The 27,076-nt window shown below is 41.7% G+C and overlaps 2 protein-coding genes across 2 annotated transcripts in view; both read right to left on the reverse strand.

The window, feature by feature from the left end:
* Nucleotides 1–439: 439 nt before the first annotated feature.
* On the reverse strand, nucleotides 440–15,539 carry LOC133949795 (interleukin-13 receptor subunit alpha-1-like). Its single transcript, XM_062383785.1, has 12 exons — nucleotides 14,231–15,539; nucleotides 13,835–14,068; nucleotides 12,279–13,639; nucleotides 9,801–9,964; nucleotides 7,952–8,111; nucleotides 7,702–7,801; nucleotides 5,544–5,731; nucleotides 5,329–5,459; nucleotides 4,921–5,086; nucleotides 4,020–4,119; nucleotides 2,845–2,941; nucleotides 440–2,746 (listed from the first exon to the last, which is right to left on the reverse strand). The coding sequence occupies exons 3-12, from the start codon at nucleotides 12,349–12,351 to the stop codon at nucleotides 2,651–2,653; spliced, it is 1,275 nt and encodes a 424-aa protein (XP_062239769.1). The 5' UTR covers nucleotides 12,352–13,639; nucleotides 13,835–14,068; nucleotides 14,231–15,539; the 3' UTR covers nucleotides 440–2,650.
* A 146-nt stretch (nucleotides 15,540–15,685) lies between these two features.
* Nucleotides 15,686–27,076, reverse strand: part of dock11 (dedicator of cytokinesis 11) — a 53,994-nt gene continuing 42,603 nt past the window's right edge. The window contains exons 43-53 of the mRNA XM_062383786.1: nucleotides 26,699–26,914; nucleotides 25,572–25,629; nucleotides 24,361–24,467; nucleotides 24,123–24,245; nucleotides 23,175–23,288; nucleotides 22,135–22,281; nucleotides 20,710–20,920; nucleotides 19,980–20,170; nucleotides 19,791–19,891; nucleotides 19,535–19,673; nucleotides 15,686–17,024 (exon numbers count right to left, since the gene is read on the reverse strand). Coding sequence (XP_062239770.1) covers nucleotides 16,935–17,024; nucleotides 19,535–19,673; nucleotides 19,791–19,891; nucleotides 19,980–20,170; nucleotides 20,710–20,920; nucleotides 22,135–22,281; nucleotides 23,175–23,288; nucleotides 24,123–24,245; nucleotides 24,361–24,467; nucleotides 25,572–25,629; nucleotides 26,699–26,914 — 1,497 coding nt within the window. The 3' untranslated portion in view covers nucleotides 15,686–16,934. The remainder of the gene's footprint in view (nucleotides 17,025–19,534; nucleotides 19,674–19,790; nucleotides 19,892–19,979; nucleotides 20,171–20,709; nucleotides 20,921–22,134; nucleotides 22,282–23,174; nucleotides 23,289–24,122; nucleotides 24,246–24,360; nucleotides 24,468–25,571; nucleotides 25,630–26,698; nucleotides 26,915–27,076) is intronic.

Here is a 27,076-nt window from a genome sequence, read left to right on the forward strand (position 1 = left end):
TGGCTAAACATCCTGTTATACAATTGGGTTTCAACATGCCGAAAATGTTTCTCATTTTAGAAGCAAGCTTTCCGTGTTATATTGTGGATTACATCTGAAAGACTATTTACCGATTGGGCCACACTATATGTTGCTCATCAATTAAAAAGGGAATACGTTTACGCAGCTGTCCTTATGAGGACTTTGTATTGACTATCATTCATTGTAGAGAGCTTTATCTAAATCTTCTCTCTGTAACCTTAATCATGACAAATTCATGCCTAACCCTGACCTACCCACAATTCACATTTTACCATTATCTTTAACCAGAAGGCCAGAAATGACGCCTTGCCTCAGTTGGACCAGGCTTTGGCCGTCATGAGGTCTACAGGTCCAGACAAGGTCAGTGTTAATGCTGGAAACATGCACACACACATATATATAGTCCAATACACTAATATTAAGATTAAGATACATTTATTTATCCCAAACACGCACAGGCACACTCATGCAGGTAGGGAAATTTAACCTCTGCTTTTAACCCATGCGGTGAAGGACACAAGAGCAGTGAGCAGCCATGTACGGCACGGGGAGCAGATGTTTGGGGAGTACGGTGCCTTGCTCAGGGGCACTAGACAGGGTAGGGAGAATTCACTTAGATTTTTGGACAGATCAATCCAGGTTCGTCTTTTTGTTGTTTCTCCGTGGAGTCGAAGCAGAGACCTTTTCTGCCCATAGTCCAAGTTTCTGCCACTAGTCCACCGCCTCTCCATTCAATACAAATACATGGGCAGGTATAGCATACAGTAAACATTATATGGGGGCAGCTGCGGCTCAGGAGGTACAGTGGGTCACCCCGTAACGAAAAAGGTCACTGGTTGGATCCCTGGGTGCTGTGTCTGTGCTGGCAGTGTGTGGGTGATGTGTGTTAAACAAAATGCTGCACACATGGGTGTGTGTTTCAAGGACGAAATTGTATTGTATACTGTGTTGAGTGGTCATCAAGACTATAAAATTGCTATCAAAATTAAGCCCATTCGCCCATAAATGAATATTAAAAAGGTATATATCTATGTAAACAAGTATGGTTTCACAATATTATACAATATGATGTGAATATCACATGTAATGTGTACGTGTTAGAAAGGTATTAATAAAGGAAACTAATGGTGATGTGGCACTTTGGGTGTGTAGCAGACAGAATAATTACACAACATTATTAGAGCTGACAGGCATGTTGTAATCAAGTTGAATTCACACACAATTCTCTTGCCCAAAAACAATGTTGAAAGTTGTGTTCAAAGATGGAAAAAATGACCAGTAACACCACAAGTAATATTTTCAAACGACAAATCACATCGACATATGTAAGAACGTTGTTATGTCCGTCCCCAAGTGTGCAAGTCATGTGGACTCTATGCAGAGACATGAGCCTCTGCGGGCAAAGTTCACGCAAGTCTGTTGGTCTCCTGACTGACAACACAGTGTACTTCCTTTTGAGAGACTGACAGGGATTAGATGTGTTCACATCTCCACTGTAGCCACACCTATTACATTTCACATTAGGAAAGTCTGTTCTTAAGAATTACAGCATAAACACAAGGGCACTGTCCTGATCAGTTCCATGTAAAACAGTGTTTGTAATCATGCCTTAGACATATTGAGACATTACTCCCTCACTAGGCGGCTTTTACGTCACAGTCCATTGCTCAGAGGAGATTGCCTGCTGCCTGTTGTCGAGCTGCCCTGGTGGCAGGCATCTGAACAGCGGGTCCCCGGGGATACGGCAGCCCCTCTTACTGGCCGGAAAGTGTCCAGTTAATGTACAGTAGCTCCCCCTGGCCCAATTGCAGTCCTCCAATCCACGCACACACACTCGGTCAGAACCCTTGTCTTCCTCCTATGGCCTCAACAGGTTTGACAAGCTCTCTCATTGTGTTCCTCTGGTGTCCACAGCTTATTGGTCTTTTGACGAACGAGGAGGCTTGAGTTGCGGGGGTTCAGCCTGACATGTATTTCCCACCCTCTCTCGCTTTCATGCCCACACTCTGCTCCATCGAAAAAAAGGCTTAATGCCCGAAAAACATAATAACCCTCGAACGATTGAGTTGTCTTCATCATCACTCCTTACCATGACTACCTTAATAGCAGCTTAGGTCCTTGTATTTGCCACCCTCCAGCGGGTCAGAGTGGTACAGAACTGTGCTCAGGTCAGTACAGAACAAGTACAGCAGAGCTCATTTGTAAAACGTACAACAGTTACAGAATCGATGCTTCAATCAGAGGACAGAAAAAAAGAAGCTTTTAAGTCTGGTGTTAAGTTATTTCACATGTCAGCGATGAGTCCAAACACCCGTATTCTGACTAACAAAGGGGCGACTCCCCTGTTCTGCTTGCAAAAAGACTTCAGTTCCCATAGAGGTCTGGGAGAAAACGATTGTAGGTCTCAATCAATAACTACAAGTCTTCTTCAATGCATCACAAAGCTCGTTTTATAAATTATCGTCCCATTTAGAGTCGAATAGACGATCAAGCACGGGCATGGACACATTGTGACGGACAGTTGCTATCGTCCAATGGGTGCAGGTCGCAGGTGCAGGTGGGCATGCGGTGTATTAAATTTCTCCCCCGACATCTCACCACCCGAGGAAAGACGGTGTGGGGGCGCCTGTCAGGAGTTTGGCTGCAGCGCGCCACTTTGGTTTATGAGGGTGACTTTGCAGGATTCGACGTCCTCTGGCATGGGCGTGTACACATTTTCGAATGGCTGAAAAACACAACAGTGTAATGAGTGATGAGTGGAGGCAGAGAAAACAGGTGAGTAGAGCCCACCGATCTTAATGAGGACAATATAGAAATAAATACCTTCTGTTCTGCTTTGTTATGCTCTCTGTTTCCATTCACCATTTCTTTGAATATTGCCGAGGGATCGGGTATGTTGGGGCAAATAATGTCGCTGTGCCTACAGAACACAAAAAAAAAAAAAAACACACCAGCGAGTTAAAGCAACCAGCACAAAATAATTTCATGACCAAAACATAAAATGTACCACGTTCAATCAAGCACCTGTTTATTTATTTTTTTAATTGGTGAAATTTTTCTTCAGTTTTTCTGATCTCAACAACTTGTGCAAACATGATTTGATTCGGAGACAGGCCGTGTAGTGTTTGCCCAACAGATACAAATCTGAACTGAAGGCTTGCTTTATATTATTGATGTGAAAAAAAAAAACGTGCATGACAGTGCATGAGTCACATTTCTCTGCCTCTATTCATCCGTTCTAGCTCTACACACCTACAGTATCTGAGGTTGTGGGTTTGGCAGATATTTTGAAAATTCCTACTTTCAGTTCACACATTAAAACACACCCATCGAGGTTAATGAGAACATACGCGGTTACTTTCGTGGAAAGGCCGCACAGCTTTTGGCAGAAACCCAACAAAGTAAAATTGGGTTGCGGGTAACAGTGGCTTGTCTATTAGGTTTCAGTCATGTTCCTTCATGTTCTAGGGAATTTCATTGACATACGTTAGTCACACATGTGAGCTCTGTATGTCGTCTAGCAACTGACCTCCTATTGCACAAAGCTCAGGCGTTGCAATAATCTCACTGACTGTTCCTTTTTGATAAAGTGAATTTCTTCTTCTTCTTGGGAGCAGGGGCAACACTTTTTTCATTAACAACCAGAAAGACAGAGTTTAAATATGATTACCCAACCGTTCCAGGTCTCTCTCTCCTTCCCCCCCCCAATCAGTCAAGGCAGATTTACATTTTTGTATCGATAATTTTGTACCGTCTCTCTTAGAGGTATAACAAGATTCTATATGTTCTGCTTTGGCACTATACAAATAACACTAAATTGAAGGTCTTCATAGTCGCAGATCTCAAGTACCGTTTCATGAAAGCATGTGCAGCGACATCCCACTCTTCAAAACAGGTCGCGGGCTTCAGCATAAAGCAATATGGACACTGCGAGTTTCACCTAGCACCATCTACAGACGTTACAATTTAATGTCTTCAGTTCTGTTTGTCAAACCTACCTTCTGAAGCAGTAGCAGGCCAGAAGGATGCAGACGAACAAAATTATGGGGATAATGATGGCCACCAGGGGCAGCGTCTGGTCAGGAGTCTTGTTGGCACCTGTGGAGAGCAACAGACACGTGTCAGCTTTTAAGGACAATTTTACAACGTATTCCTCAAGTCAGCAATTTAACTAAAGCCCCAAATGCCCACAGCCTCTAACCCGAAGGGAATACTGCGGGTCAAAGTTTACCCAAGATGAACTCACCACAGTGTATGTCCTTTACCACAGGAAGCAAATGTTTTATTCACCCACTCCCTCGCATTAACTGGAAGTGAACAGGAGGTTCACCACCGACACTTGCGTATGTCTTTACATTATTCATGTACTACTATTACTTTATTAAATTAAGACCAATGACAGAAACATATGATTGGACCAGTTATGAGTGCCCCATATGCTATGCAGCAAAGATTTGGAACAAACTCCTGCTACACATCTGACAAGCTACCTCTGTTGATAGCTTTAAGATCTTTTTTTAATTAATTTTATCTATCTTGCCATTGTTTTAATTCTCCTTTTTATTTAACTTCTCCTTATTAAACCTTCTGCTAGTTTTATGTTTAAAAAACTATTCCTAATTCTTTGCTCCATTGAGCTATCTTATTTCATGGCTCTGATTTTATTGCACAGTACTTTGAGCTACATTTTAAGTAGAAAAGGTGCTGTATGAATAAAATGTATTATTATTATATTAGCGTGTTCATCACCGTCTTCAAACTGATGTGAGAACACAGCAGGAGATCCCCATGAGCGAGAGGGTGAATTCTCCAAAGACCCATGTCTAATAAAAGCCTTATATGTGCAGTAATTCTCGTTGTACAACTTTTGAAAGCAGTGTAATAAAGTTGATTGGTTACCATGAGTTACAATTTCACTCCAGTCGCTGACTAGTTTCGGGCAATTTCCGCTGGTTTTCAATCTGGACCGGAACTCATACCGGCAGTCTCGGTTGTAGAGCATCTCATTCTGGGGCGAGAGCGTTTCATTCTGGTCTGAGAGCTCGTGGGTGTGGTTCCGGCATTGCTGAAAAAAAAATCACGCACACACAAATTAAGGACAGTTTGAAACTTCAGTATGTAGCCCAAATGGAATATGATGCAGTCGTCTGAATTTAAATGTTTGGCTTAAAACACACACGTGTAGATTTAGAAAATATTTGTACTGCAGACTTCTCTTTTGTGGTATTTGCACCAGATAAATATGTCAATGTATGTCAAATACAAAACCTCATTATTTAAGACAGGGAGAAAACGGGGACAACTTACTTCGGACTTATCGCATTCTCTGTAGCACAATTCGTAGATCCAAATACAGTTGTTTTGGATCTCTGGAGATGACCATGTCAACTTGAGGTGATTGTGGTCTTCTGTGATCGTCAAGACAGGTGAAGCTGGTCCTGGGGAGGTCGGAAGATCTTTTATATATATTTTTGTCAGATCTAATGACATCGATATTAATTTCTTTTGGAGATAAAACTAACCGATTATAGGTTTGAAGTAGTGCCATCCAATTTCAGACTCAATATAAATGCAGATATCGGGATCGTCCAAGACTTGTGCTCGTCCAAGACTTGGCCAAGACCAGTAACAACCCTTCCGTTCTCCAGTGCTGTAAGGTCGATTACATGGTTTCAAACTTTCATTGTTGTTGGGATCTGAGGCACAAGCCCTGAAATGAGAAACAGAGAGGTGAGAAATGAGGTCGGCAGAAATGTCAGTTGAACCACAAAGAGTTGCTTTGGTTTGGATCTTTACCGGCTTACGCCGGGTTCACACCGGACGCGGAAGCGACGCCGAAGCGAGGCGTAAGCGCAGCGCCAATCCTCTGGCTCCCATCCACTCCCATGTTAAATCGTTGTGCTGAACACACCGGACGCTGAAGCGTAGCGTTGCGCCGCGGCTGCCTCGCGCCGTGCAACGATCGTTTCGGTATTGACATATTTTATGTGAGATTAATTATCAAATATGCATCCCATAATTTGTATTCACCTTCTGTTGTCCAGGAGTTTTAATTTTACCACTTTTACCGACCACATTATTAAATGTCCCCCTCTGCCCATCCACTACAGCCACACAAGCAGTGATACAGATAAAAAGAGAGAGAGAGGGGGGGGCTACGTATTCTCCACATGGGCTTGAGTGGAGAATACGTAATTTACCCCCGACCCCCGATTTTTTACGGAGCAAACAGTAAAGTTCTTCAACATGGAGGATATTAAATTAATAATTGAATTGGAGAAGTGCAGTGAATTGTATGATCCTCGTAACATGTTGTATAAAGGCTAGACTAAAAAGGACACATGTTGGGACGCTGTTGCAGTTAATTTTGGAGCAACAAGTAAGTTTATGCTTGAAAAAAAATATGAAAGGCCGTTTTTACTGCAGGCTGATAACAGCGGCGCTTCGGCTTCACTACCGCGCCCGGTGTGAACCGCCAAGCGCCGGCGCTCTAGGGATTAGCGCTTACGCCTCGCTTCGGCGTCGCTTCCCCGTCCGGTGTGAACCCGGCGTTAGTCCTCACTATTTTGAAGGGGGGCCTTGGACGCCGCAATTCCTGCAGTCGCCACTAGATGCTTTCAAGTATTAAGATAGGTCTCATTTACAACACTGCCCGCCTTGAATTAAGAATGAAAATGCCTTGCACATGGAGCGGGATCAGCGGTAATGAAGTATCAGGGTATCAATGTTCATGTGTTTTTTTGTTAGTGAGGCATCACTCGGCATCACCACCTTTCAGACCGTACGAGCCCGTAGGAGAAAGGATGGAGGGCTGCAGTGTGAATGCATCTCATCTGGCAGGTAGGGAGAGCTCATTTGTGCCAGTGTTATATATTCCGACATCTTCTGCCGCCAATGAATCCTATGACATCATCAAATCTGTCCGTGCTTCATTAAAACTCAACGGCTAAATGCTTTCATCTCAGGTGACAGCCATACTACTGCGTTTCAGTTGAAAAATGCTGATTTCGGGAAAAAACTTTCCATCCCCCCCCTTTATTGTGACCTGGTAACATCAATTCTGATGCTCATACAGCTGCAGACGTCTCATAGATACCAAGATTTTTCATATATACCCTGATGTTGCAGAGAAATATTATTTATAGCGAAATATAAAACAAATCATAGGCAGAACATATTCCCTACACACCTAGTCTGTATGTCATCAGGGAATCCATCCCCTTTAAGCAACCTCCCAACTCCTGGAGGGACTAGATTCACACGGCAATTAAGTTGGTTCAGAGGAGTTACTTTTAGAGAGTGGAAACAAGTGGATTTCCCTCTGGCACATGTGTGGTTCTCTCAAATTTGAGGGTAAGCGGCCAATGAGAAAATGTCTTCTAGGATTAATAAATCACGTGGATAGATATTGGTTGAAATAGAACAAGTACCTGTCACATTAAAAGCCCCTGAATCCTCTCAAAGTCAGCTGACATTGTAATTTCAATCAACTTTAATACTGAATTAATTAGTTTTATTTGGTGTGTCTACAGGTTTATAGATATGTGTGTGGTTCTTTTTTCTATTGTATTGCTAAAGATGGTCTCTGTGTTTGGACATACAACCATTGTGGCCGTTAATGTTTTAGTGTTGACAATCATGAAAATTAAGCAAAATGACATATTGTATACATGTTCTCACCTATAGCTTAACTCCAGGTTCAGATACGGATCCACTGGGATCCATGAACAGTTGAATCCCTCTGTTGTATAGAGACATTTGAAATCCTTCACCAATTCAACTGTGCAGGACAAAAGAACAAAGGCGTCACATACATACAGTGCATGGAGAGAATTCAAGCCTGGTTCTAATGCATCTCAATGAATACATTGGACCGTGCATCGAAATACGAAATCCCCATTATGTTTACCTTCCACTTTCTGGCACTCACCTCGTGGCTCTTCTCTTCTAGCGGTTTCAGTCACGTCTGTGCTATGATTGCAACCATTGCAGGTCTCTTCGTGGAACTTTGCATGAACAGTGAACTTGCAATGATCAGAATCCCCGTTCTCTGTGATACAATGCTCGACGTGGCTTTTCGAATCCAAGAGCTTCACAGACAAAGAAACAAAACCAACCTTTACTTTAGGGATGATGACAGTTCGCTGACACACGTCTTATCATCCTCTTTCCCTTTCTCTCTCACAGCAACCGGGCAGAGGCAGACAAATGCCATCTCAGAGCCGGGTTCTATTAAAGGTTTCAAGCAGATAAAAGGGTTTGCCCATTGAAGACTTGTGCACTTCTGTATATATAATATTGTAAGAGTAAGGTATAGACCTGCTCTGAGATAACTTCAGTTAGCATTCATTGTCGACTGAAACATATCGTCTTCCTTCAAGAACTTACGACATATGACTTATTGTTTGTCCTTTATATATTTATTCTGCATTGTTGATTCTATAAAATAAAGGTTTCCAAAAACTTTCCGACAAATATAAACGCCAATACCGACATGTCTTGGAAAGGTTCATGTTAGCCAATTTGCACAGGCCGACTGATAAATCGGTCGGACTCTAGTAATTATAAACTGTGCTACTATATAAGATATAGTATTAAATTGTTAAAATACATAGTTATTATTACTACTTTCAATAGCCGACTCTCAAATCGTGGAAAACCTTGAACTCATGGCCAAGATTTTCCAAAACAGTTACTCCTCCAAAAGTAAGGAGAAGCTCAATAAACCTTATATAAGTGGCACTCAAGATATTTAGAACTCCTTCCCATGATGCAACGTGATTGCACCTTGAAACCATGTGCAAAGGAAAAAAAGGCAGATTACCCTAATAATGGTAATCGCTGCAGTAACAACGCCCCAACCAGCCTCATTGTTTTTCTGTACACATGCTAACCAGAAGGCGTGGTCCTCGATGTCGGAGTGGGGGTTGTATCCTCTTAGATCAATATTTGTTGAGGTATTTTTGTAACGTCTGTTTCATCGCTGATTTATTGAGTGAACTGTTCTGGGTCGTTCAGTCGTATTAAATTACACACCAGGGTTGACACACCTGACATTGGACTTGTATGCTTATGGTTGTATTGTTATAGTATTGATCTTATTACTGCAGGTTTACATTGTAAAATAAAAAGATTCTTGTACAAACTGAAGCCTTCCTTCTTGAAATGTTCATGTTGCACATTTGATATTATGTTATATGGGGCTATATTATTATTGTATTGGTTATTTTATATGTTCCTTAATTTAAATGTCTTCAGTACGTTTTGAACATCATCACATTTTAACAGTACAAACACAATACTTACAACTATGATCCTGGTGGCAGGCGATCATGAATTTAGATTACAACTAGATTAAACAATATAACCTCCTCACATATTCTATCATTACTGACAACACCTCTATCATAAAAGCTCCTCTGATTCTATCCATGACACTGTCTTTTCTCATCAATGTCCTAAATATTGTTATTTTATTACACTTCCTTCCATCCTGGGAGAGGGATCACCCACATGTGGATTTCTCTGAGGTCTTCACATTTGTTTGGGTACTTTGTCCTCACTCTTGTTGAGGGTTAAGGGCAGAGGATTCTGCACCTTGTTAAGCCCTATGAGACGCACTGATTTGTGAATATGGGGTATACAAATACAATTTGATTGATAAACTGAAGTCAATCTATTTATAACTCTCATCCCTTTTTGTTGTCTAAAATATAAATAAGATCGAAATCAAGTTCAGTTGTTGCATGCAACCTCCCACACTTGATTAAGAGACTTACCTCGATTTTTTTTGGATATGGCTGCTCCACAACGAGTTCGTAACTGATCTTAGATTTTTCTGCTAGTGACTCAATGCCAGGCCTTTCCCAGTCCCAGGAAATTTTCACAGCAAACTTGTTGATCCACACGTACGACAGGTTTGTTGGCGGAGGAAGCTGGTATTCTGTGTGAGGAGATTTTAAAAAGGAAGTAGAAATTACCCTCTGCTGTTTCAAAACAAATGATGGCTTTCTAAAAAACAAACACACAATAATTGCCTTGCAGTGGTTCCAGCAATCACTGGATTTAATCTAACGATGATTTGGGGCAATTTGTAGCTCGCTCTGCAGGTGAGTCCACACTTTGACTGTGGGCAGCCAACTGCCGCACAACCAACATAGCACAAATCAAAGCATAATGGATGATGTTGATTACGTTGATGCGTTGCCCCAGCCCTAATGAAGACCATCAATGACCCACCACCCAACCGGTCATGCTGGATGATGATCTCATCTGTGAAGAGAACGGGGCACCAGTCGATGACAGGCCAATTCTGGTTTTCTCTGGTGAATGCCAATCGAGTTGCACAGTGCAGGGCTGTGAGCTCAGGTCCCATTAGAGGATGTCGGGCTCTCATGCCACCTCATGGAGTCTGTTTCTGACAGTTTGGTCAGAAACCTGCACAACAGTAGCCAGTAGGTCATTATGGAGGGCTCTGGCAGTGCTCCTCCTCTTCCTCCTTGCACAAAGTAGCCGATACCGGTCCTGATGCTGGGTTGATGCCCTTCTACAGCCCTGTCCAGCTCTCCTTGTGAAATGGCCGTTCTCCTGGTTTCTCCTCCATGCTCTTGAGACTGTGCTGGTAGACCCAGCAAACCTTCTTGCAACAGCACGTATGGATGTGCCATCCTGGAGGAGCTGGACTACCTGTGCAACCTGAGTTGGCTGCAGGTACAGTCTCATGCTCCCAGTGATGACAAGGACATGAGCAGAACACAAAACAAGAGAAGAATCAGTCAGGAAGGAGAAGGAGAGAGCTACTGTCTATGGCCACCACTTGAAAAACATTCCCTTTTAAGGGGTTGTCTTGCTTTTGCCGCCGTTGCACCTGTTGTCACTTTTATTTGCACCAGCAGATGAAATTGATTCACAGTCACTTGCGCTTCCTAAATGCACAGATTGATATCCCTGAAGTTTACCCTACTTGGTGTTATACTGAGACCATTAAGTGTTCCCTGCATCATTTTTTTAAGCAGTGTATATTTGAATATTTAAATCGTTATGTTACATAGCATACTCCTATTTATAATGCTACATGTTATTACATTACATTACATTTCATTTAGCTGACGCTTTTATCCAAAGCGACTTACAGTAAGTGCATTCAACCCCGAGGGTACAGACCCAGAACAACAAGAATCAAGAAAGTACAATTTCTTCAAAATAAAACAAAACTACAAAGTGCTATGAGTAAGTGCCATTTAAGTGCGTATTACAGTCACATTACACATAATGCACAAATACAGTTTCCATCCTGATGCAATCCTTCTGTCTCAGTACATTTTAACCAGTTTCATCTCTCTTGGAATTAAACTTCTGTCTGTAGTAAACAGGTGTGTATAACTTACATATTCTCTTCTAAAATGTTTTAATTTGATTTGCCTATTTTATTCTCTTTTTTTTCCATTTCCAGTTTTCTCTTCTCTACATCATTCTGACTTTCCACTGCTGTGAATTTCCCTGGCATGGGATCAATAACACTTGAAGGTGCTATGAGCAGTGGAGTTTACACCCTGCACGTCAAATCCAAACACAGGCGGTTTAAAGTAACATGGTCGTTACTGAGCAACAACATTCACTCTAATTAAAGGCTCTGGTTTCTACATTACAAATCATAATTTGGTGGAGAAATATGTTTTTTGCTGCACTGGTATTTTTCTACAGAAAAATACATCATACCCTTTATTTACGGTTACATTTTTATTAAATTTTTTTTCGTTCTAATTCACTTTTTCACTTCCTTGTTCTTACTTGGCCTTCTGCCTGTTCTTCATTAAGTCAGGTTTCTCACTTTGCTTTTTCGGAAGCCCAAAGAAACATCAACACAAAACGTGCAAAATATTCCAAGAGTTACTTTGCTGTGACTTTTTTTGTCAAAGAAACAAACAACAAATGTAAACATGCAAAAAACGTCAAAAAATAAACAATTACAACAACAAAAAAATATGTTTCTTCCACTGAGACATTGTAAATAAATAAAATAACTACACATGCTTCAGACATATAAAATATAAAATTAGTGGTATATTCAAAATAAAAAGCAATTGAAGATTTTAAGAATGTAAACAGACGAATAAGACCAGCGGGCTGTCAAAAGATGCCCGTGTTGGGTATTACCGGTTGGGGACAATTAACCGTCATTTGTTGATGACTCACGCCCTGTCCCCACTCACCTCTTACATGGTGGGACTATGACAGGAATGTGAAGGAGCATTTACCTGCATCACTGCGGGACACCGTCAACATGGCGCTCAACGTTAAAGCGGCGAAAAGCCCCGTAGTCATCGTCATGCTTGTCCTCGAGCGTCTTTTCGGTGCGTCGGCGGCTCGACTCCCCTCCAATTCCTGGTTTTCCACTAATGGGACCGTCTCATCAGTGGCCACAGCTCCCAGTCCGGCTGTGTTGGCGAGGCAGAGCCCGGCAGAAAGATGTCGCGTCAAGAACAAGAAGAAAGTAAACGACGCGGGACAGACATACAAAAGAGAGTAGATATCCAGAAGCGCACTTGTGTGGGTGTGGGTGTGTGGTCCACTCTACCGGGAAGCACCGGCAGGGCGGGGTTAGGCTAGGAGTGGGCGGGAATATTCCAATAAGCCTGCCTCTCTATCAGGAACCCGGGTCCATGATGAACTCCACCAGGAAGTAGTCCGGACCCAATGAGGACGTGGATCAGGTTTCAATAATGAGCAGCCACTCTATACTTATCTAATCACATTCTGCCATCTGCTTGGCATGTAGCACAAGGCTGTGAAGGCTCGCCCTGGATTTGACTGACAGAACCAGTTCAACCTGACCCACTGATCAAAACTGGGGGAAGATACCAGTGTCAAAACAAAATAAAAAAATGAGAGGACTGGAGAGGAGAGGACTGACAAGAGGTTGTAGAACCACATCTCCTAATGAAAACAACAGTAAGACCTGCAGTTTGTCCCCGAGGCGGCGAAGTGCAATGCTACCTAGGCCTCAACTCATGAAAATGTGATAATTGGCATACACTCGCCAATTGGCACTGCAGGTGAATAGAGTCCAAAAGGAACTTCCCCGGTTATTGAGCAACATCAAGACAGTATTTTCTCCTGAAATGTTATGTTTAATTATGCAGATGAGCCTGTTGGCTGAATGTAGGAGAAATATACAGGTGCAGAGAGGGTAGTAGAACAAATAACATCAAATGTGTATTTTCGTACACATTTAGTTATCTTTCACTTAGAGTTAACCAGCAAAGTAGACCACTACATGAAAAAACAATGTCAATCCTTCGAGTGTTCTCGAGCCGGCTCCTGTATTAATAGCTCCAACTTCGAGACCTTTTTTGTAACGATATCAATAAAGTTTTATATCTTTTTTTTTTCCGTCGTTCTCTCCAGTAACACAATGAGTAGGAGGTGTGTCACTGGCGTAGAGGTATTCGTACACCAGGCTGCGGTGCTTCGGCTCCAGGCAGTAGCCGATCATCGTCTCCACCTCCTGGCAGCGCCACTGGAATCGGAAGCGGTCCATGGCCGCCTCCTGCCAGGGGCCATGGCGATCCTCCTCACCGCTGAGGGTGAACTCCTCCACGTGGTCAGAGAATTGAACCTGAAGTGGAGGAAGAGGGAGTGAGAGAACAGAAACTGTTAGTTGATTGATCAATCCATCAGTAATGACAAATTGAAGAACAGTTTTTTCTGTTTCCTGTTGATAAACATTTAAACCTTCCAACTGTCAATTGAATAAAAATCACGTGAATGAAAAACTTCTGGAAGAGGTGAGACTGACACAAGAGACACTTACATTTTTGGTTGGAGCCCCACTCTGGGTCCTGAAGGAAGAAGATAAGGTGGAGGGGGTCGGGGCAGAGGCCTCGGGGGGGGCGTTGTCCAGCCTCTCCTCCTTCGTCCTGCATTCAGACGTAGATGGCACACACGGAGGGGCCTTGTCGGGCCCTTGAAAGCTAAATGCCTCCGGCCAGGAGGCGTGGCCATCGTTCTCAGAGCTGAGGGTGAACTCCTCCACATGATCAGAGAACTGAACATGACAAGGAGAAGAAGAGGAAGTGAAAGAACAGAAATTATAGTTTATTGATCAGTTTCCTGTCGTTAAACATTAAAACTTTCAAACTATCATTTTAATTTAAAGCAGTGTATGAAATCCTCTGGAAGAGGTGAGACTGACAGAAGAGACACTGACCTTTTGGCATGGAGCACCACTCTGGGTCGTGGAGGAAGAACAGGTGGAAGTGGAGGAGGTCGGGGCAGAGGCCTCGGTGAGGGCATGGTCCAGCCCCTCCCGCTTCTTACTGCATTCAGATGGAGATGGCACTCTTGGAGAGGCCTTGACGGGCCTTTGAATCTCGAGCGGGGCTTGATAGATAAGTGGGTCGTTGGGGTCTGAGGACCCGCTGAGCAAGTTCATCGAATAGAGGCTCTCATCATCCTCTTCCTCGTGGTCTGAGATAGGATCTTCCCAGACACAAAGGCTTTTCACACTTTCGCACAAACACTTCCTGGGGCCATTGGACTGCCAGTAATCCTCGCTCTCTGAGGCCTCGTCATTGTCTTGGCTCTGAACAAAAATACAAGCTGTCTCTGCGATGGGGGGTTTGGTCCCGTTTTGCTGTGGACAGAGTCGGTTTGTCTCCATCCAGTCTTCCGCTGAGGACAAATCTGACAGCAGGCTTATCCCTGAGCTTGTTTGACTGTTCAGAGCAGCTGGGGTGAATCCCTGCCCGCTTGATATACGTCCGTCAGTCATATTTGTAAACAAGTTGATCAGTGTAAAATCATCTTCGACTTCCATTTTGGCACACCTATTCCTAGAGGTACAGCACATAAAGGTTGATACCTGAAATGGATGGATGGAGCAGAATCCTTGGATCCTTTGTTTTTTTGTTTTGTTTAGTGGCAGTTGGCAACCATCACATGCCTTTGATCTTTGCCTTTTACTTCCTGCCATCTCCTTTATCACCCAGCGTAATAAAAGAAAAATCTGTTAATCAAGAAGCAAAAAAGGGCTAAGGTCTTAGGCATGTGATGATGTCACCAGGTCATTGGGAGACATCACCATTCTAGAAGCCTCTTATAGCACCGGAAAAGGATCAACATTTATAATCACGTGTAGAGAGCGGGGCTGGGTTAACTCAAATCGATCTTCATTCGAATGATCCAATTTTGATTCATAAAATGGCTAGATCGATCTTTATATTTGCCTTGTCCTTTCCGCGACCCCATTGTTTTCCTGTTTCTGTTAAATGCTTCTGATTTAACATAATCCTGAAGCCTTTTTCAAGTGTCAAAGGCAAGCTCTGTTTTTTGAGCCCTCATCCTGTTTCAACACAACAAGTACAGACAAGACAATAAATCATTGCCTCAGTTTTGGTGTAGAAGACGATGACTCAGCTCCTGAACTCAACACCTCCAATAAAACACCAGCGGGGTAACGTGACGTGTGAAACTGTTTTTTTGGTAAGGATTATTACAGCATCAATTTTAGGGGCTCTCCTGCAGCTTTCAATCATGTTGCACAACCGTCTTCGGCAGCTGCAGCAGCCGAGATGTCTAACACGTCTAATCCAAAGTTAAGGCGTTAACTCCATAACGACTTGGCATCCTCTGCAGAGCTACCAGATAAACACTGTCCCCAGGCGTAATTGCTTTACCAAGTTTTATTGGAAAAAAAAAAAAAATCGCTTTACAAAGTAAGACTGACAGGCAGCAGCACTTGTGAGTGCAATGCAGTAAAAATTAAAGAAAAAAATCTCTGCTAGGATAGACTTTGGACCGAACAAGAGTCCAAAATGATACAAATATAATTACATACAGTACGTACAAACATACATGGATACAGAATTCAATTTACAGCTAATTATGTACATGTACTTAAATATTATTCATTCAATCTGCTAATTTCAGTGTAGCACTTGTGAAATACCGTGAATAACCAGCAAGTGGTGGTTTTTATTTATTTCGATTAAAGGCAGAGCACAAAGGCACTGGATGTACTCCCAGCTGAGAGGAAGCCGTCTCTTTCTGTCCTGAAGTAAATATTATCATACAGCTGCTGAGATCGGTGTGTCCTTTCCTTAAATTTCAATTTTGGAACTCTCGGAGAATACTGTTGAGATGATAGTTGGGAAGCACTGATAGAATTCTTTAATCTTCCTGCCTAGTTTGACAAAATTCTTTACAAATCTAGGACAGTATGATTATTGCCAATAGATTTTTTATATATACAATGTGATGAAGCTACTTTTAAACTGCAAATCTTAAGAGCAGCTTTATTACACATTTAAACTACCCTGAGGTCTGTCCTCTGTCAAACAAACTGGGTTTATAACTTTGCCTCCACAAATGTGACAGGTGGTAATCACAATCTGCTGGGCATGCAGCATAAGGCTGTAAAGGCTCATCCTTGGCCTGGCTGATTTGGATGCATGTTACGGCACAACCAGTCAAGCTTCGATACTGATCATCCTGTTTGGTAACACACTGGGGGAAGACACCGCTGTCGTCTAAACAAGGAGTGAATACAACTCACTGTGGAGAGGGCTGTGTCCTGCATAGCTCTAAAGGGAAACATCGCAGAGGGAGGACTGAAAAAACATCTCTCTGGAATGAAAACATTTGATCCTGCGGTTTGTCGCCAAGGCGAAAGAAAAAAGTGCAATGCTACCTAGCACCAACCTGCACAACACCGCAACCTGACATGACGACCTTTAGTAGGTGCTGCTGCGTTACATTCTTAGAAACACTGCTGCAGTATTTTTTGTCTTTGCCCTCTTATACCATCGACTGCACATCCAGGTCCATTTGAAGGAGAAGTGAGAGGATATAAAATACATGGGGGCGAGAGGCGGCAGGGGGCGGTGTGGTGCAGAGGGGGATGAGTTCAGAGGTCAGCCCAGGTCGGTTGACGTCCCGCTGATGGCACAAAACACGTGACGAGAGTTTTGTAGCAGTGAGCGCATCATGTCCTCCTGGTAGATCTGGGGTCGGAGCAGGACATCAACAGGATGAGGGTCAGTTATGCACAAAGACAAAGGTCACACACACACACACACATACACACACACAGACACACAAGCACAAACCTAAAACCTAACCTTACCTTTTAACTAAGCTTAACCTAAACTAACTACGACCTTAACCTAAACCTACAGGACCAACACACACACACAGTCAAATCAGCAAAATGTTGCACTCGTTGATAGGATGATGGGATGTGACACTATGAGGTTTAACACAAGCTGGACAGCGACAAAAAAAAAATGATGTGATGAAAAACCTAAAACAAAGCTATTAAAGCTACATTTTTATATTATCATTATGATCTTTGTTGCAGCTTGATCTTCTTTTCAACGTTTTCACATATCAGACGTCTAGTGATGAAGTTAAATGTTGCAGCTGAATCCGCCTCACATCACCTTCTCCTTCCAAACATTAAAGAGAACCTGTGGTAGCCTTCAGCTGTCATAAAAACTCATAAGATGTTTAGTCCGTCCAGTCTGGGCTACTTTAAAAAACATGGGGGCCTCTGTAGAGAGGGACCTCTTTCAATGTAAATACTCATTTTAGGGTAAGACACTTTTTTTATTTTTACAATTTGTTTGTTTTATTGCTTTTGTCTCTCCTAAATATACTTTTTCTTGTTTGAATGTTTGAATAATAAAAAAAAACATCTCCGCCCTTCACAAAAAAACCTGCCCCAGCATTTTTACACTCACTTCTACACAAAGGATTGACTGTCCCTTTAAGGACACGTCATTAAAACTGTAATAACAAACACAGCAGACCATCATAACAATAATATATATGATAACTAATTGCTGAACCATACAGTATAAGGAAGTAATTCACGGTAGGGTTTCTGCAGAACTTCTTTCCTTTTAGTGTCCCAATAGCCATCAATCAATAAATATCTCAATAAATAAGACAGGTCTGTGTCTGTGGCCCTTGTAGGTAGTTAATAAACACAACCTTTCATTTTATCAGAAGGAATCTAATGAGCTGGCGTTCCCTTCTGTCATTTATTAACCTGCCTGCATGCACCCTGCCCATGCATGACTGGAGCCCTCAGTCAAGATGACGACAGCCAGAGGTTATGGATCAAAGCTCAGATCGGAGGGCACGGAGTGGATCGGTTATGGCCTGTCCTTTCTAACTTTTTCCAGTTTTACCAACCCTCGCTTTTAACTAATAAGAGGCATGAATTAATAACTTAAATAATAAGAAAGAACAAAATGATATACTTGAGCTTCAACACACTGAATGATCACATTACCTGTTTTTTTCCCTTAAAGCTAAAGGTCAGCGTATTGGAAAGAAGAAGTCAGACCAGTTAGTTCAATGGAATGAGAACAGCTCAACTAAAATAACACCTCCACAATGTGTTACAGCAATACAGCCATGACTCAGACAGAAATAAACTGCACAGACTTGTTTGGCAATAGTTGGGTGACTAGCAGCAGCTAAAGTCAAGTATGCCATCTACACACTTAACAGAATAAAATGAAATGCCGTTGTCATTGCACAGCAGGACAAGGAAACTCAGCATGTCTACTTGAGTGGCACATACGATATAAATATAAAATAAGACGCAACAGAAATGGCACATAGTTAAACATTGTTCAGAAGCGAGGAAAGCTGCTGCGTCTGTGCACGCCACCAACTTCTCCTTAAACCCTTGTCACACGACAGGTAAGCTCCATCTTCAACTCTGCCTTGGTAGAATCAGATCGATTCTGCCAATTCTCAGAGCAGGAAATGTTCCAGCACAATATCTATCAATGCTAAATCACCACCGCTGTATGGTGCATGTACAGGTCTGATCCGGACCAGTGTTAAAACAATATGCATCAAGAAGTACCAATAAGTTCATAACATAAACAGCAGGGTTAATCCAGTGATAACAGATGGGTGTAATGTGATTTGCCTTTCCACCCCATTCTGATACTTTGTATTTATGAAAATAAACCACAGCACTGTGACGCCAAGGTCATAATGGGTACAATCTAGTAATAGTTTCCAGGAAGAGGTTTAAAAACAGGTTTTATTTGTGTGGTCATATATTCATGTGATCTCGCAGGATCAAAACATGTAGCTAGTTTTGGTTTTCTTTTCTTCTCTCCAGAGTTAAAGCTTTCACGCTGCTGCTGAATCTCCACAATGTCCTTTCTTTTAATCCAGTGAGCAAATTCTATATGTATGAACTGTCTGACAGAAAACTCAAGACACATAAAACCAAAACCTTTTTGCAAGGTCAATGTTACAAAATATATATTTAATATTTGTATGTGGCACAACCAATGAATAGAATATGCAGCCACTAAATTTCTCAAGGCAGCCTTTGCTAATGTATTTATTGTCATCGATTTTTAAGCGACACAATACCAGGATGTTTCAATAATCTTACACAAGATGCCGAAAAGGTACAAAACAAGTCTCTAAATGCATTTGTTTGAGTGTGAGCTTTTGGAGTGAAGAAAAATAAGTTTACCTGTTCATGGATGATATCCGACAGCTCTTTCACCATTTCCTTGAAGTTGCCCTTCAGGCCCTCGTGGTACTCGAACTGATCCTCTTTAATCAGACGCTCGTTGATGTCCAGAGCCAGGCTGCAAGCCTCCAGGAAGCGTCTGCAAGTATTCAAAATGAAGTCCAATGTACTTGATAACAAACTTAAAGGAAACGAGAATAGAGGACGATCTTGAAAACTACTAGACACAGAATAATGGTACAGAGAAGAAGGGTACCTGAAAATGTCCTTAAGGTCTTTTACTTTCTTGGTACCAGACTGATTGATTTTACTGTCATCAAGGAAGGCTCTGGCATAGGCCATAGGACCTGCATTCACCTGCAACAAAACAAAATGTTGCGCATTCTTATTTGGTGCATAAACAAGTATCAATCAGCATGTTTGATTTTTCCTTCATAGCTCATACCTGCACTGAAACGCAGCCCTGCAGTTTCAGCTGCAGCTGGATCATGTCGACTTCCTGGCTGGAGCAGAGCTTGATCAGCTCGGCCGTTCGCGCCTTCATCTCATCAATGGCCACATCCACCGGCTTGAGCTCCACGTGGTTCTCTTTTAACACCTCCACACGCTTCTTCACGTACGGGAAGGCGTTGGCGGCTGTAGAGACGAGAGGGAAGGCAAAAATGCACACACTTCCAGAGAAAAAGGTTGACTTTCAATGATGATTCAGGCCACTGTAAGCTGAGAAATTTTACAACCAAAGCCTCCGTTGGTTTATCTGTTCTGTAGCATTTCCACTCTGACTCAGTCTGAGAGCCTGAGGACTGTCTCTCTTTGTTAACCACTACTGTATGTACTAGAGATGATCTGAGATAAAAATTCCATTGAATACGGTTTTGATGAAAACTCCCATTCAAGTAGTCACAGCCTTGCTTGTGTGTACAAAGCAATGAATGTGCAGAGCGAAAAGAAAAAGCTATTACAACTCAACAATGAAAGATGCATTTGAGAACATGTATTAAAAGCTGATAAATGTTGTGTATTTTCGAGTATGAGGTACTGTCTGAATTTGTGATGTTAAATACAGGGAGTTCTAGAACCCAACACTGTCTCATCACTTTCTCACATCCTTTTTCCAATCAATAGGCTACTAACACAACAACTTAGGGGTTTGCTTGCGAGCGCATCTCACGCACTTGTGAGTACGATCCTCCTCTTGCACTGCTCCTCCACGCCGCCGTGCTTCTTGCCCGACAGAGTGTACGGCGACTCGAACACGAAGCGGCTGATGTTGTGGCATTTCTCGAAGTCCGTTTTCTTCTCTGGCGCCTCCTTCTCCTCAAAGTGCGGCTTGACAAACGTCACCTGGACGTAAGCAAACTTGTGGTCCAGGTCTTTGGGATTCACCTATGGGGCAAGCACACCGTTAACACAATGCAGGTCCAGTCAAATTGTTTTTAAAAAAGGTGTGGAAATCAGACATGACAAAAGCATATAAGGTGTCAGAAGGTATTACAATAGCATGAGAAATAGGAGAAAAAAATGTTATTTCAAGAAATGTTATGTTTCAAGAAATGGAAAAAATATGGATAAACATATGTTAAGACTTTTGACCTAACTAATGGCCTGGTTGAAATACAAAAAGGGTGTTTAAGATTGGTCAGGCTTAAATCAGACTTGTTGAAAGTGAGTAATGAATCCAAAATCCACTCTCTAGACTTTCTTAACCTTTTGATACACAAGGGGTCAGAAGTGACTCGAATCAGTGTTTCTTTGCTATATTTTTGAAAAAAAATGTAATTTAGAATTTTGTATTACAGGTATTCATTAATTATCTTGTTTGATTACACAAACCAATATTTGTATTCCTTATCTTACTTTATGAACAAAAACATCACTTTTAAACATGGGTCGAAAATGAGGTAGTGAATACAGAGCAACTGACACACATTTCGCACAGCTGCTTTTGCAAATCTGATGCACGTAAGGCTTATTTTTACAATCCATTACTCGTGAGAAAGAGAACTATGTCATACTAACTAGCTGTTATCTACGATAGCTAGATAAACACAAAATAAAGCTTGAAATAGAACAGTATATACTAAATAGAGTGATTTATGTGCAGTTGTAAATGTTCTTCTACTTTGTATTATCTTTTTCAAGAGGGATAGTAAGCCGGTCGCAATCATTCAGATTTATGGCTGAAATGCTCATAAAGATGCTACAAGAATAGGATCGAAATTTATGGTCTGGATTCAGAGTCTAAATCTCTAATGCTGATGACCTAGAATGTGTTCCACAGGATCAAGCTGGAGCTGTGGGTGTGTCTCGTACTCCAGCTCTCCTGAATGAAGAAGGATGATTACTCATCTGATGAGTCCTCTGAGGACCGGGTCTGAGGAAACCCAGACCCGCTCCAATAGATAAAGTAAAAATGGGTCATTAAAGAACAAGAAGTCAAAGCATTCTGAGGAACTGCCCAGGACCTGCACCTGGTTCAACAGCAGCAGATTCTCAATTCACAAAGAGCAGGGCTGCAATGCCAAATGACATATTTTCATTTCTGACCATTTCTATGAAGTCTTTATTCCAAGTGACCATTCTCTATGTATCTACCACACCTTGTTGGAGTCCTGGATTATCTTGACGTTTTCTGATCCAAACTTTTCTCCGTAGAGCGATAGCAGCCGCTGAGAGATTTCTGACAGGCCGGTGAGTTTGGGCTCTTTGTATATGTATTCCTTCCCATCCTCTTCCTCGAAGAAACCCTGTGAGAAATACACATCTGGTTTGAGTAATGAATAACAGTAGGGACCATCCAACTGGAGGGAATGCAAATACATAAATACTCCATTTGGTTCAGGGGAAAGTCTGATACAACAACAACAAATCCATCTTGCTTCTGTTGCTGTTGGATTTGGGATTCTCTTTATTTTTTTACACATCACATAACGCTTTGTTTTAAATATACTTAAAACTTAAAGAACTTGCCAAGTATAACCTAAATCATTAACTGTGCCTATTGTATATTTTGTTTAAGCCGATAATTATAAACACTATCATATTAACAGTCTAAAATTTGCCATTTTAACAAACAGTGTAGCCTACAAGGCCGTCTCTTCCGAAAACATTTGAATTGTTTCTGCGCCAGTTACCGGCCCGCTTTGATTGGATCAATGGACCAATTCTCCGCTTGTTATTCATTACTTGTAAAAACGGGAAGTATGAGGGAACGGTCACACATGCAAATGCAAAGCAAATCTCAAAGTTCAGTAAAGTTCAACTCCACACAAAGCCATTACAGCAATTTGTTTTGTCATAGGAAGGGAATGGTGTATTATCCCCTGTGCTGCACACAGCTTGGAAGTGAAGCGGGAGGCTTACAATACAACACATACAACGTGTCCTGTGTGAGAAGTATCTGGAACTAAACCTGACACGTGGGAGTTTCTTGGTCCTTAGACTTTAACCTCTACAAGACCAGCAACTAAGTTTTCCACAATTTTGAAGATTTTTTTTTTGGCATTTTAAATGCTTCAAATAAATGATTTTAACAGATGAGCAAATGTTTAAAACTCTTTAAACATGACTTCCTGTAAAATTGGATAGTGGGATGGATTTTTATATCGATAGAGCCCTTTAAGGTGCCTGATGGCCTCACCTGTCCATAAAAAGCCACTCTGAAGTACGTCCCAAGCAGCCTGCGGCGTGATTGTATCACCTCCATGATCTTGTTGTAGGCTCTGTGCAGAGTGTCGTACAGTCGACTTAGTTTCTGGTAAAGAGGAGACATAGGATCAGATTTGGCCCAGGTGGCATCCCAACAATCTTTGTTAGAATACAATAAAAATCTAAAAAAATCTGTGTTCATATACAAGTGACCAGGTAAAATATCTGACACTGTGACACCCACATGTACAGCCTAATAGTTGGACCTTGAACATGAGAGCAAAATGCACGCATATCAAGATACAGAAACTTCAAGCTGTCACAGGGAGTTAACACCGTCATGGGAGTTTCACATTGGTCCGTCTTGTTGTGGGTAAGGTACTGGTTTGTGTGTGAAGGTATGAGAATAGAAACAGATCGAGTTAAAGGTGTCGTCTAACAGAGCAGCTTTTTAAGGGCTCAGTGTTGAGCGCCGTTGTGTCAATGCATTTCCTGGGGTCAGATCCATACGGGTTTGCTTGGGATCAGTGTGGACGTGTATGTTAATTTACACTTCTGATAAGAATGTGAATGTACCGGCCTGTCTACAAGCCCTGTGACAGACTGGCAGTGTGAACAGAGAGATCATGAACAGGAGAAGAAGGGAGAGGAAGCTGTTGATGGATGGAATGATTCCACTACTGCATTCCCAACAGGTGAGAGAGTGACACCATATATACTCTGTTTTATAAGATCTCTGTGTTGGTGATGCGCAAGAGGCTGAATCATTGGGCATGAAATCAGCACCTTGACAATCCTGTCAGTACAAAACAAAAGCACTTATATGATAACTTGACGCCGATCAGGATGTTGATAAATCCTTTTACAAAGACAGGCGAGAAACATCAGGTGCATGTTTGTGTGTGACGTCTGTGTGATTGTTGGGACGTTGCCAAGATACCTCGTACTCGTGACGCTTCTCATAAACGGGGATGATAAGTTTGGCGATGTGCGTGATCAGCTCGTAGCGTTCGGCTTTCCACAGCGCCTCCACGCAGACCTCCAGGTGTTCCACCAAGACTTCCTGAAAGATGCAAAATGTGGCCATCATATTAAAAAATAAGCGAAAATATTTATAAATGTGATCTAATAACTCCACTCCACTTTAGAATGTCTTATGCTAAAAAGAAAATGTGTACCTCCGTGTAATAAACGTCTTGCATTCCTGTGTCTTCCTTCATGGCGGCTTCCTCTTCGATATTTATGGTGATCCTCTTAAAAGCGGCAAGACCGCTGGGGAACAACTCTGACGAGCGAACGGCAGAAGAGCAAATATTTAGATGTGAAAAGGAAAATGATTATATTTCACTGTAAATGTTGAGGTCACAACAAGAGCAGTGGCTCAGCAACTGGTTCTGAAAAAATCAATGCCAATTCATGAAGCTCAGACCAAATGTGACTCTGTGAGAGGAGAAGAGATCAGTTTTGTAAAACAAGTGTTACAGAGAAAGCTGAAATATAACGTTAGCTTGGATGGTTTGCGAAGCCCAATAAACAAAAAAGTATCCAGATTTAAGCAAAATCAGGAACCCGATTAAACAGTCAAACTAAATAGGCTAATAAAATAACTATAAAATCAACAATAGTCAAACTAAGACTTCATACATAGCATGGTCAAACAGAACGAGTAAATCTATAAAGGTGGGTTTTGAGGCAGGATTTGAACGTGGGGAGAAAGTCAATGTCACAGATGGAGTTTGGGATAGGGTTCCAGAGTCAAGGGTCTACACAGCTGAAGGTGTGATATGTTGCCGGGAGGAATCATGAGGAAGAGGATTATAAATGTGTGAACGCAGATTCACTGTGTATATACTGTATCTGCTGCCGTCTGTGGTCTGGATGGCAAACAAGTTTTTGAGAGATTGTTGTTTAATGAACAACCGTTAGGGGCACATATGGTAATTAATATCTTTGTCCATTGTTCAGACATGAACACCACTTCACATTTGCTTAAGAAGCGGCATGTTTTGCATTAGATATAATTGACCATTTGTAAAAAAAGTACAATGTGTGGCTCTCTTTCGGTATCAGTCTCTGGAGCGTTTGCGTGCTCCATCTTACGAAGGGAAGTAACTCTAGTAAATCTGACTAAGTGTTTGTGTGGGGCTGAAAGCTGCTGCATTGTATGGCTGATTGCATCACACACCCAAAAAGTTACTTAACTCTTTTGGCAAAGCCTTTCCTTAACTCATTCCTCTGTATTCTGCTTTAATGGCTCAACCAGTGACCTTTATTAATACTATACACACCGCTTGGAGCTTAAATACAGTATGAAATGGACACCATAAATAGAGCTAAAGCTTTCTGTGTGTGTGTGTGTGTATGTGTAGGTGTTGGGGAGGGGACTTACTTTTCCTGTACAGGTATTCTGCAACCAGTGCGGCCACATGAACGTAGCACATAGCCGCCTGCAAAGAAAATAAACCGACCGAATTTAGTGAAAGTTTCTACAGCAAATATAACAATAAGTGTGATACTGCTAAGTATTTAATGTGCGTGACTCAACTGTAAACTCACATCTAGCATCCACACCCTACATTTAACTGGCAGCTTATCACACGCGTAGCAAAAACAAGTACTAGTAAGACCTGAGAGCTGCCAAGTAGAAAATAAGTAATTGACCTGTTTTAAGTTGTTTCTTTTATTCTTTACTTCTTTACTTTTATTCTTTACTGTTAGTGTCTCCATTTTCAATGGATCCATTTTCAATGGAGACACTTATTATCATTTTTATCTGTTGGGCGAAAAGATATGTTTAATTAAGTTTTATTATAGAATAAAACACAATATAAAACAAAAATATATTAAATTGAACTGGAAAATTACAATAAAGAACCTGAATTGTTTTAATGCTATGTGAGCTGGCTTTCGTTCTCTGTCTTCATGTATTTCCTGTTTGTGGAAAGTGCTCTTAGCCTCGCATTAAAAACGGATTAAATAGATAAATAGACTTGAACTCCGGCTAACAGTATAATAGGAGTGGACCATCCGGTTTCCAGCCCTGCGTCAACCTCGACCTTTGACCTCTCTACAGGGAAGAGCAAAAACAGTCCCCCTTTGAATGACATTGTTAAACAATCAAAATAAAGCGTAGTAGTAGAGTATAGTTATCTTAGGATAATGACATAAACAGTGTCAGCCTCTTGTTTACACTGAAACTGGAGGGAATGTTTACTTCCAAGTAGCTGAAAGTAAACTCTTGGTGCAGCATCATCAAAATAAAATGAAAAACTGTGTCAAATTCTCATTTTAAAATAGCATTCTCTTTTGCTTAAAAAAAAACTAAAACTCGTGCAAACTTTTTTTTTTTTAAATGTAACATTACTAGATGTTGTTTATTGTAGGGCTCTATTATATCCAATCATGTAATTGAGATATCATGTTCAAAAGAGTGGGAGTGAAGGATGGAAGACTCAAAAACAAACATTTAAAGAAGAGGAGACTGACATAAACAGATATTTATAAATGTCTTGATACCTCAGAGAGATCTCCGTTCTTGAGATGTGCTCGGGCCATGCTGTCCAGCCACGTCCGCCTCAGTTCGGGGGTGCTGGCGTAAGACCGGGCCAGACTGTACTGGAGGTCAAGCAGCATCTCCGGGTCCCGCTCGTGCTCCCTCATCTGGGCCGTGGCCATCAGCACCGTGCGGATCCGCTTGGTGAGACCCTTCACTTCCGAGGGGAACGCTGTGGACTGGGTCACGCACAGACGAGCACACACAAATATGTGAAAAAAACATCATCAGATCTATGAGATAAATGCATGCAGGGTCCTGTAATGTCTTGTGTCTTATGCCATGTGCTTTGACATTGTTTGTACTTTCACTTGATAGCTTTTTGCTAGTTTCCTTTAAAT

The sequence above is a fragment of the Platichthys flesus genome, chromosome 24 (assembly GCF_949316205.1).
Source record: "Platichthys flesus chromosome 24, fPlaFle2.1, whole genome shotgun sequence".
Lineage (NCBI taxonomy): Eukaryota > Metazoa > Chordata > Actinopteri > Pleuronectiformes > Pleuronectidae > Platichthys > Platichthys flesus.

Bases quoted from the DNA above. Each gene is read 5' to 3' on its own strand.
- LOC133949795 (XM_062383785.1), bottom strand. From the start codon at position 12,351: ATGACGATGACTACGGGGCTTTTCGCCGCTTTAACGTTGAGCGCCATG. The intron at 5,087-5,328 runs GTAAGTTGTCCC...TTTTTTTTTCAG, and splicing joins GAGAATGCGATAAGTCCGAA to CAATGCCGGAACCACACCCA. The intron at 4,120-4,920 runs GTAACCAATCAA...TGCTCTCCACAG, and splicing joins GAGTGAAATTGTAACTCATG to GTGCCAACAAGACTCCTGAC.